At 38.3% G+C, this 12255-nt stretch overlaps 1 protein-coding gene across 1 annotated transcript in view; it reads left to right on the forward strand.

Moving 5' to 3' along the window:
• Positions 1 to 12255, forward strand: part of LOC149554661 (uncharacterized) — a 184249-nt gene that overhangs the window by 80328 nt on the left and 91666 nt on the right. The window contains exons 3-5 of the mRNA XM_089828723.1: positions 6006 to 6041; positions 6128 to 6492; positions 7382 to 7477. Of these exons, the coding sequence (XP_089684849.1) occupies positions 6006 to 6041; positions 6128 to 6492; positions 7382 to 7477 (497 nt within the window). The remainder of the gene's footprint in view (positions 1 to 6005; positions 6042 to 6127; positions 6493 to 7381; positions 7478 to 12255) is intronic.

Here is a 12255-nt window from a genome sequence, read left to right on the forward strand (position 1 = left end):
ATTATTGATCGTGCTTCTCGCACTACATTTGCTGTCGGTCTTGAGGATCATGGTATTTATAGGCTTGTAGATTCAGGCGATTCTTTTGAGCATGCCTTCATCGCACAATCATCCGTTCTCAGCAGCCTCTGGCATCAGTGATACGGTCACCTAAACATTCAATATCTAGCACAACTAGCTTGGGATAATTTAGTCCATGGGCTACTTGATATCTAGTCCGAAAACCATTGCGTTTGCGAAGCTTGCCAAGCAGGGAAGCAACATAGGATACCATTTAAGGATGGTGAATCATGGCAGGCATCTAAAGTATTCCAGCTGGTCTACGCTGATGTATGTGGTCCTATGAATACTCTTTCTGTTACTAGTAGCAGGTACTTCTTACTCTTTGTGGATGATTTTAGTTGCAAAATGTGGGTATATTTTCTTAAGCAAAAATCAAATGCTTTTCCTGTATTTTAGCAGTTTAAAGCCCTAGTAAAAAAAGAGTTTGGTTCCTCCATTTGTACTCTTAGGACCGATAATGGGGGAGAATTCTATTCTTTTTCTTTCTTTACCTTCTGTACTACTCATGACATTAGACATCAGTTCACCACACCTCACACCCCTTAGCAAAACGGTGTTGTAGAGCATCGAAAGCATACCATCACAGAAATGGCTAGGACTATGCTAGAACATAGAAATGTTCCCAAAAAATATTGGGCAGAAGCAGTATCCACAATTGTCTACCTGCTTAACCGGTCACCCACCCTTGCAGTTAACCATAAGACTCCTAAGGAAGCCTGGTCTGGTCGCAAACCTAAGATCAACCATTTGAAAGTTTTTGGCTCTCTAGCATATGTATGGATTCCTGATGCCGAACGCACTAAGTTGGATTCCAAAAGCCAGAAACTCATGTTCATAGGATACAGTCACACACATAAGGCCTACAGACTGATTGATGTAAGCATTGATCGTTTAATCTTCAGTTGTGATGTTGTGTTTGATGAGGAACTTAGACCATTTCAGCTCTCTACCTCCCCGCCGCATTCCGAGATTTAGTCTTCAACAATCTTTGATCTGGGTCCTTCTATTTTATATGAGACATCTGATGCTACTGATACACCACCTAACCCACCTCCAGGTAATACAACTCCTGCTCCTACTCTTGCTTCTGCTCCTCATCTAGCTATTCCGACAGCATCTGATATTGGCTCCTCTACTCTTCAGCCAAAATGGTGGGCTCAAACGATTAGTGATCTTCGTCCTGATGAACTCATTGAGGGTAGAACCTCCAGAAATAAGAGCATTCAACACAACATAGTTAATGTTGCTCTTATGGCCAACATCCACAGTATCCTTGAGCCCCATACATATGCAGAGGCCAAAGGAATTCCAAAATGGGAATAGGCAATGGAGGCTAAGCTTTAGAGTCTTCAAAAGAATCACCATTAGCTGTAAATGGGTCTATAAGGTCAAGCAACATGCAAATGGTACCTTGGACAAATACAAAGCCAGACTTGTTGCTCGAGGATTCACCCAGCACGAAGGCATTGACTATGAGGAGACCTTTGCCTCGACAACCAAGAGCACTACTCACCTTGTTGCCATTTTTGCTCAGCATGGTTGGAAAGTTCATTAGATGGATGTGAAGAGTGCTTTTCTCAATGGTGAATTATAGGAAGAAGTCTACATGACGCAACCCCTAGGTTTCAAGGTTGCCGGTTCAGAACCAAAAGTATGTAGACTCTAGAAGGCCCTCTATGGTCTTAAACAGGCCTCTCGGGCTTGGTACATAAAGTTTGATCAGTACTTGGTTGCTTAGAGATTTCAGCGTATCCTATCAGATGGTAATCTGTATATTAAACACTCTGGTAATGATATTCTTTTTCTTGTTGTCTATTTGGATGATTTGATCATTATTGGGAGTTTAGAACATTTGATTTTAGAAATCAAATAGGATCTATGCAGAAATTTTGATATGACAGATCTCGGATTGCTTCATTATTGTTTAGGTATTGAGGTTTGGCAGACTGACAACAGTATTTTTTTGTCTCAGTCCAAGTATGCCAAAAATTTGCTTGATAGGTTTCGAATGTAGGATTGCAAACTTGCTTCCACTCTTATGGAGACTAGTCTGAAATTTTCTGCACAATTTGATTCTCTTCCTGTAGATGAAACACTCTTCAGGCAACTAGTAGGTAGTCTCATCTATCATACTACTATTAGACTTGATCTCAGTTTTGCAGTCAGCGACATGTCACGGTTTGTGACGAACCCCAAGACTGATCATTGGATTGTAGCGAAATGTGTGTTGCGCTATGTACATGGTACTTCAGATTATGGTTTTCTTTACACAAGGAGTACTACTTCTCAACTCAATGGATTCACTAATTCCGATTAGGTTGGCTCAGTTGATGACAGGAAATCTACTTCTGGCTATGTGTTCAGTTTTAGATTTGTTGCAGTTACCTGGACTAGTAAGAAGCAACAGGCACGGGCACTCTCCTCTATAGAAGCAAAATATAGAGGAGTTGTCAAGACAGCTTGTGAAGTAGTTTGGCTCCGTCAGAGGCTTGCAGATATGCATGTTCCTCAAGTATGTCTGACTTCTTTGTTTTCAGACAATCAGGGAGTACTCAAACTTGCCAAGAACCTAGTGTTTCATGAATGGACCAAGCACATAGAGCTTCATTGCCATTACATTCGACAGTTAGTAGAAGATAGATCTATTCAGTTACTCTATGTCCCTACCTTAGAGCAACCAATAGATATTTTCACAAAACCCCTTGGTCTTGACAAGTTTGTTAAATTCAGGGGATCTATTGGTGTAGTAAATAGATTGAGCATTAAGGGGGGGTATTAGAACAATCTTTATGTTTCTTTTTAATACTCACTATTGTATCTTATTGTATCTTTGTAAATATTAGAATGTTTCTAATATTTAGGTGTAGTCTAGAATAAAATGTTTCTATTCTATTCGACTCTTCTCTTTGTATATATAGATCATTTGATCTCTGATTAATAAGTCAAGTATTCTGCCATTTATGTTTGTAACAATCTCATCGACCAACATTGATACCATGTTATGATAAATCAATATTGTTGTAGTTGTATTAGACAAAGGAGATGAAGGCTCCTATAGATTTACAAAGATACAATTGTTAACTAAAGACGAAAATAGAAACTACCTAATAAACTAAAGACTAAGATGATCATTAAAGAAACATAATAATATTCCAATGTAACACTAGAACTAGGCTATGTCGGGACAAGTTTCTGGGATGCGGGGAATATGAGCCTCATTTTTGGGATGGTGGGGGGACGACAAGGGGATGGTGGCAAGGGAAGGATGGGGGGGGGGGGGGGGGGGGGTGGCAGGAGTGTTGTATAGTATACATATAGAACTTGAAATGCTTGTCATGAAATGATGTTTCAGTAGAACATACCAAATTAAAATACTTGAACACAACAAAATTGCAACATGAACTAAAACCATTGGACAATCAACATAGTAACATATTACTAGAGTAACGTGAATTCTTGCGATTTAGGCAATTTGGGTGATTCAGTGATTCGACTAAGGCCAAGCGATTCATGGTGAGTTAGTGAATCGGCTCACCGATTTTTGGGTTAGAAATCTCCAAAATGGCGATTCACTAAAAATCTCCCAAAATCGCCTGAAATTGGCTAAACAAATCGGCAAATATTTCATTACAGAGATTTCATTACTTGACAAATATTTCCCAAATCTAGACAATCTCATCGACAAATTTGCATCTAATACTTAGTATGGATGCATGATTGAATCTCGTCCTATATCATGTTTGAATTCATGAGAGAATTGAGTTAAAATGACAAGCATAATTTCTCATCGGATTTATGTAATATTATGAAGGTACTTGATTTAGCTAAAGAAGCTATGTCAATTCATGAAGAATATTAGAATGCAATTTCCTTTCAACATAAATCAATCCTACATTTTCTTATGGTAGGATCAATGCATATGGAGCTTCATTTTTCTCAGAAAACCCTAATTTTTAACTAAAAATCGCAACATTAGGAAGCCTAATATTAAGAGCTTGCGAATATAGGAAATCGCAAGGGTAAGATTGGAGGATGCTAGAAGTTGCGAAATGGTAAGTAAAAATGGTGAGTAATGTTTTAATATATACATTATTTTATTCTTTATCATTTTATTTATTTATTTCTTTAGGTTATTAAAAATGACGAAAAACATTCTTGTTCCTCATTTATACTTTCATATATGTTTTGAAAGGTAAAAGACATTTGATCTTTATTAAAATTTTATAAAATCGAATATATTTTCAAGGGACTAATATTAACTTGGAGATATTTATATAATCTTTCACAATGTTATGAAAATTAATAAATACTGACAACATTTATAATTCTAAATCTATATATCTATGTCATGATTCATTATGATCCTATGATTTTTATTTACTTAAGCTACAATTTACATTTTACATATGTGATTGATTTATCAATTAGGTTTCTTGTTTATGTATGTTAAGTTCTATTTGATGATGTTATAGTGTTTTTTAGTTATATTTAGTAAAGGGTGCATGAAACAAGTTTTAAATTGTTAAAATCTTTAAATTTCAAGGGTTTTTTCACTTTGCCAATTCATAGCGGCGATTTAGGTGATTCATAAGCGATTCATGATTCGAGTAAGCCTTGCCGATTTCGATTTGATTCTGATTTTTGGTTCTTTGCTATGTACAACTACATACCCAATAGTAACATTCAAAAATCAAAAGTCAAATAGATATCAAAGTCCCCATTCCAGTGGTAGCATGGTTGTGGAATGGCGGAGGTGGGAGTACTTGGGTACGTGAGTACCCGATGCGGGAATGTCTTGGGGATGGGTACTCCGAGGTTTGGGAGGGGGGGTGCTTGTCCCTGTGTAACACTGATATTCTAATACAATCAGCATCCACAGGCCCAGGATGCACTTCCTGGGAGCATCCGGGTAGAACCCAAAAGCATCCACGCACCTGGATGCATACTCTCAAGCATCCGGCGCTAGGAGCAGAGAATCGGTATCTTAGCTTCAAACGGATCTAGTAAGGGACTGTGTAGTGCTTCAATCTTTGAATTTTCATTTGTATATACTTATTCTAGTGTTGCCTAAGCTAATTTATCTCATTTTAAGCTGCAAAACACCTTTAAATTTGAAGTAAAACCTACCTTACAATCCCCAATTACAAATTGCTTTGATAAGCAGGATTTCAATGCCTCAGAACTTGTCAATCAGAGTGCATATGAAGTAAGTAATTATGATGGAAATTTGACAAGTCATAATATTACATGCATGTGTCCGTGTCTGGGTCCAAGAACCCATGAATACGGTAACTAATAACTCTGAAACTTTAAAATTCTTGATATGGCATTAGAGTAAGTTATTCTTGCCTGTTTCAAAAGAGAGCAAGGGTGCATTGGCCATGGTTTTGTACAGTGTGATATTTTGAGAAGTGCAGACAAATAATTTTTATTTAGAGTGTGGTTGGCTTGCAGGCTTGTGCAGACATTCATCAAACATCATTTTGACAGTGCCATGTTATGTTGCTGCTGTCATACTGATGTTCAGCAGAAATTTGGGTCTATCTATCTATCTATCTATATATATCCCTATTCCCTTACTGTCCCCAAAAGATGGTCCTTGGACTGTTGTAATGTGTCCTCTGCCATCCTTGAAGTGTTATGAAACACGGGCTTTCAATATAAGTGGAATTTAATTGAATAGTATAATAGCTGAAGCTTGGTATTTGATTTGGCTCTTAATTTTATTGGTTAGTTTCATTTTTTAGTGCAAATTAAAATTTGATTTGTTACAGTCAGAGTTGGATGGCTTCTGTGTTACTGCTATGATGGTTTTGTAAACTTCTTTAATCTTAAAAAGGGTTATAATACAGGGTAAAAAGTCCTGTTTCCATATATTGCGTCTCTTTGGTCTTTTGTATGGTCATTTTTTTAATATATTGTCTCTCTTTAATGTCTGTCAGGAACTGAATCTAATCCTGCTGGAGCTGCAGATAGTTGTGAGTTACCATTCAGGCCTTTCTTTTGTCACACCATAAATTATCTTGATGAATTGTTTGACCTCCAACTAAATGTTTTCTCTCAGTTGGTCCTAGGTCTTCTTCCAATGAAAGAGAGTCATCTATTGAGTCAGCTGATGATTTTGAACACCGGTTGTTTGGAGGATTCAATGACAATTATCCACAGCCAAACTCTTTTTATCGGAAATTAGATAGAATTGAAAAAGCTCGCAGAAAGGTGACCTCTAGCTTTGGTAAGGAGGATTGGAGTGGTGACTTAGGTTGGGAGGGTGATCAAATAGGCCTTGACAGTGACACACTGAATGATGGCATGGATGATAAACTGAAAAAGGCTGCTTTAGAACATGATTATGGTGCAGTGAGGCCAGATGAGGACTATTCCTTTCGGCCTGATGCTACTTTTACATCTGGAACTCAGTACAAAGTACAGGTAAGGCACACTTTTTTGATGGTAGAATACAATACATAAAGGATAAGCATCATGTTTCTACAGGCAGTAAGATTATAATTCACATATTTTCCTCATATCCTAGCTTCCATTAAGTGTATGGATTACTCAAGAGGCAGGTTGATAGTTCTATGACATTTGGCACGGCAGTCATAATGTCTAACTGTCATTCAATTATTATAATCCCTTAGTTCCCTTTTGACCTTTTAGCTTGTTCTGCTTGTCTTTAAGTGATCCATAAATGATGGATTCTGTGAAACTTTCAAGGGTCAAATCTGTTGCTGTATTCAATATCTCACATTGAACTTTTCTTAAAATTTTCTCACTGTCCCAGCGGTTTGGAATGATTCCATTTTAATCAAATGCTATACCTTGAGCAGCCTATCATCTAAGCTCAGCTAATAAGCATGCATTCTTGTTCCTATTCCTCATGACGAAGGTCGATCAATCTAATACATGCTCAGTGGTTGAGCCATCTGGCTGCTTTAGTAGATAGTAAATTTGTCCACCACTAGGTAGGGAGGTCCAGGGGCCCTATCTATAGTAGTTGGATTGGTTGGCTTTACCCCCTATCTATAGGAGTGGGTTTCAATGTTTGGAGTTTCAATAACTTCTACTTTTTAAATTTTCAATGGGCAATCTTGTCAGGTTTGAACCCACAGGATTCCCATCCTTTTATATGCCCATGGCAGGCTAAACAGGTTTTCTTTTGGTTTCCTTTTTCACTTTGGGTCATGGATTTATTTTAAACATTTCTATACGGGTTCATCTTTTTCTATAAAGTCTTTCCTAATTCATGGTATTGTAAGCTTGATTATAAGACTGGAGATTAAGATCAGTTTCTTCTTAATTAATTTAGCAAATGTTACAGGATCTTGATCTTACAAAGCCAGCTGTTCAAAAGGTCTACAGGCGATATACATTTCAGACTACAACAAAGGAGGTCTTGCGGAAAGCAGATTTTAGGGTAATATATTCCCTTGTCCTGCTTCCTCAGTTTGCAATTTGAAATTGAAATGTAAACTGTGTTTTTGTTTTTTTACATTGTAATATGGAAATTAATTGTGTTTGTAATGATGCAGTAATATTTATTCATGTCTGTTTTTTGCACTTCTATTAAATAAAAGTGAATTAATTGGACATATACATTTTAGGCACATGCCTAAAAATAATTTGTAGACCTTATTACATTGCCAAGAAGTCTATTTTCAGATCTTCAAGTGATCAGGAAAATTCTTCAAACTCCTTAAAATGAATGAGCAAAAATCAATCAAATGCAGATTTTAAACCAGAGAAATCCCTGCCAAATGTGCACATTGAAGTGACTGGCAAAAATCCATGTGCCAAATGAGCAATGGTGCCCTGCCTAGAAGGGCAATTTATCTAGTAATGTCAGTCCTTTAGCAAAATCTGCAAGTGACATACCAAAAGGTGGTGTTTAACTATCAAGAATGCATTAAATCAATACCCATAATGATATGTATCATTCTTAGTGAATAATGAACACAACTATGGTTTCCAGAATCTCTCAATGCAAGAACCCTCTCTAGGCGGATTCTTGTAAATATAAATTTCTTGCCTTATTTGTGTTTGTTTTGATGATTGAATGTGATGTATCTGCATTGTTTCATATGACAATATAATGCTGCAAATTAAAGATATCGCAATAATACTTTTTACAACTTTAACTGAAAGTGCATTAAAAATAGTAAATACATGGCTGAAAATTCCAGATTTTATACCAGTTTGATTACTGGGAATTTTCACAGTATAATGACGACCCAATTCATTAAATAACCCCTATTATCATTAACAAAATGTCATGTCCCCTTTTTAGCGACATAACTTTAACAGGGGATTTGCCTATCATCGACTCTCGTAGGCAAATGACTATGGGAAGAGGGTCATTTTTGTCTTCCGATAATTACAATTTTGCTCTTGAAGAATGATAATTTAGTAAGTGGGGCCTACTCGTTCTAATATTAAATTAAGGTTGTACTCTAACTTTATAATGTTATTTATTTAATTTTATAAAGTTTAATAGTTGAAGTACATCATAAAAGATGATTCCGGAAAACTTCTAGAAACTTCTCAGCGAAGTGAATAAATAGAGGACATAAGGCTCCCATTTGGACAAGTGATTTGGTGGATTCAATTTCTTCTTCAACTGAGGCAATTTGTAGTCATTAGTCTGCAAATTTCCATTAGGTCTCTGGGAACGAAAACTCCCTTGGATCTGCATAACTGAGGAGGTGAAATATTCCCCCGAAGGGTTGCACATTGGAGGTGGCACGACAGTCATTTCATTAGGGCTAAATTCGTGGTCAAAGGCCAATTTGAATGATACATTTTATTGCAGTCGGATGACAGTGAAGAATTTGGTTAAAGGCAACAGCCGAACTGAAGAAATATGAGTTTATAACCAGCAGCAGCGGAGGACAATTTGATACCCTACACGGTAGAGCTCACAATTAATTACACCATTGTCAAGGATAGCCGGGCTGAAGGCACATCAATTTGTGTGCGTCTAAGGTTTTACTTTTGCTCACCACAGGAGGAAATAATTAGCGGATTTGAAGAAACAGCTCGTCTATACATATTTTGTGGGACTGCACATAAGACAGGAGGAATTTTCCAAATACGACTCAGGGCACAATTCCTCCAAAAATCAGACGGAATTCAGGCTCCGAACACAGGTTACGAATTACATTAAAAATTCGCATTCGATACCTAGTGGCAGCGTTAATTGGAAGGAGGGGTTTTCATGCAATTTGCGGGTGTATGTATTGAAGGTGGATAACCTTCGCAGCAGCTCTATAAGCTAAGCCACCGGTTCCGACAGCGCTTTCACACTCCACACGGCGGCAACTATATCGCATAGGCATCAAGGGACGGGAATCGTCTTACATGCGGTGGCAAATAGGAGTTTTTGGGCAGTACGATTGCTAGCAGAATCGTTGGAATTCTCGCCGAATTGAACTGAGTCCGAGCGTTAAGGAAGGGCGATTCATTCTCAGCCGGCAGTAGAGCAGTGACCAGTTTCAGCAGAGGATCAGAGAAGGCACGCAGAGGATATCGTACAGGAGGTAGCAAGGAGATTTCCCAGGTTTCCCTTAATGTTACTCTATTAGAAAGAGCTGAGTTCCATTTCCAATATTGTGCTGTTGTAATTTTCAGACTTAGTAATTTTTTTCATTTGATTACCCATAAAACTGAATAGCTAATACTATAGCTCTTTGCAACTGAATCACTTCCTGATTTTGTCAATATTATTATTATTCATTGCGTAAGATTAGTCTTGTTCATGGCAAGTATTTGATAAGAGGCTTATACTCCAGTATTGTACTCAAGTGGCTCTTATAGTGAGGATCTTCAGTGCTTGATTGCTAACTATTTGCCGAAATGTCTAATCCCTGAAGTTTGAGAATCAATAACTTGTCGGGGTTACTTCAGTGGTATCAGAGCCGTAGTCCTGCCATCCTGTCGGGTAGAAATATTTTATGCAACCATATTCCAAGTACTATATTCGAAGGAGAACAATATTTAAGGGTAGAGATATGGGTGAAAGACAATCACAAAGTCCATCGAGATTTCCCAGAATCGATGATGATGAAACCAGAGAGTTTTGCAGAATCATGACTATGGGACAACAAGAAATAGCTCAGTCACTACAGGCTTTGACTACCATAATGGAAAGAATTGTTCAGCCCAGGATTCAGGAACAAGGAAGAGGCACATCTGATCATGATAATAGAAGTGTGGCAGGATCACAGGGTGCACCTAGGCGTAGATCGTGGACAGCAAATAGGCCTACTCGTCCCACTTTCCTAAGGGAAGAGGCTCAGGAGATGGGAGAAGATGATGTACCGGATGATTTCTAGGATGATCTTAGGGCTGCTACTGTAGAATGGCAGGCATTACCCCCGCATGTGCGTGAACTATTGAACTTTGATCGCTATTTAAACCAAAGGAGAGAACATATGAGGAGCAACCGCCAGAATAGGAAGCCTAGGGGAGGTTATGATAGTGAGTTACAGCGAGCTGTTAGTAAACTCACTTTACCATTTTTCGATGGTAGTGGTCAGATGACAGCACAAGCTTGGATTCATAAGTTGGACACCTTCCTAGCGTTAAGACCTATGTCTGAAATAGATGTCATCAGATATGCCACCTTGCATCTGGAAGGCGCAACTCATGATTGGTGGTCACATGGAATGGTTACTTTGCAGCACAATCAGGTAACATCGTACCAGGACTTTGTGGACCAATTGGTTGAACGTTTTGATAAGAAGGATCCAGAAATTTATTTTCGCGACCTTGCTCAGTTAAGACAGTTTGGCAATTTAGAGGTTTATATTAGTGAATTTCAAAAGTTGTCAGTCATGGTACCAGATGTGTCAGAAAGGAGGTTAGTTATCTTATTTACAGAAGGATTGTCTGAACCTCTCAAGGGATGGATTAAGGCATTTGACCCGCCAACACTGCAGGAAGCCATGAGGAAAGCACGGAGTATGGAGCTTACAACACCTTCTAGCAGGTTCACTTCCAGGAGTACTACCTCTTTCAGAGACAATAAGAAGTTTGATAAGAATAAAGGGAAGAGCAGTGAAACCAAAGGAAAAACTACCACACCCCTGGATGCAGAAGCATTAAACGACTTGCGCAGGAAGAAATTATGCTTCTATTGCAAAGGTCCATATAACAGAGATCATGATTGTCCTTTGAGACCTAAAGGAAAAGCCAATAGGGTTATGTGGGCATATTACGAAGGATCAGATTCCGACAGTGCAGTAAAAGAGGATGATCACAGTAGTTCAGAGTCTGAAGAAGAAACAGGAAATTCAGAGCAAAAAGAGGAACCTGAATTGCATTTACAGCAAGGGCGCTTGTCTAGCATTCAGCAGGAAGGATCTTTTAGATTACGTGGTGTTCTGGCAGGACAGAAGGTGATCACATTGGTTGATACAGGAGCTACGCATAATTTCATCGATGCATGATTGGTTGAGTGCCGTGGTATTAAGACAGAAGAATTTGAAGGTCTTCGAGTACAGGTTGCTGATGGTTACACTCTTAAGTGCAACAGGATGGTTAGAGATATGCCTTTACACTTAAATAATTATGAGTTCAAGGCAGATTACCATGTGGTCAATATGGGTGACTTGGATATTGTTTTGGGAATGACATGGTTACGTTTATTAGGTGAGGTCACTTTTCGACTCCAGGACATGGAGATCAAGTTTGAAGTGGATGGGAAACAACATGTGTTGAGAGCTATCCGGAATAGTGACATCCGAACAATTTCCCTCAGACGATTAGAAAGATTGGTCAGACATGAGGAAATTGAATGGGCAACCATGTGTACTCTCATGCCTACACAGGAGCAACAACAAAAGACAGAATATCATCCTGACATACGAACATTGAGGGAAAAATATAGTAAGGTATTTAGTGATATTCCACCTGGTACACCACCTGATAGAGGGATTGAGCACATCATCGAATTAGAAGAAGGTGCTAAACCAGTTATGATCACTCCATACAGACATCCAAAAAGGCTCAAAGATGAAATAGAAAAAACCATCAAGGAGCTTCTGGCGATGGGACACATCAGACCTAGTAAGTCTCCTTTTGCTTCCTTAGTAGTCTTGGTTAAGAAGAAAGATGGTTCGTTATGGATGTGTATAGATTACAGGATGCTGAATAAAAAAACCATTAAGAATAGATATCCTATTCCACGGATTGATG

The sequence above is a fragment of the Cupressus sempervirens genome, chromosome 5, assembly GCF_028749045.1.
Source record: "Cupressus sempervirens isolate cs-2001-9-10 chromosome 5, ASM2874904v1, whole genome shotgun sequence".
Lineage (NCBI taxonomy): Eukaryota > Viridiplantae > Streptophyta > Pinopsida > Cupressales > Cupressaceae > Cupressus > Cupressus sempervirens.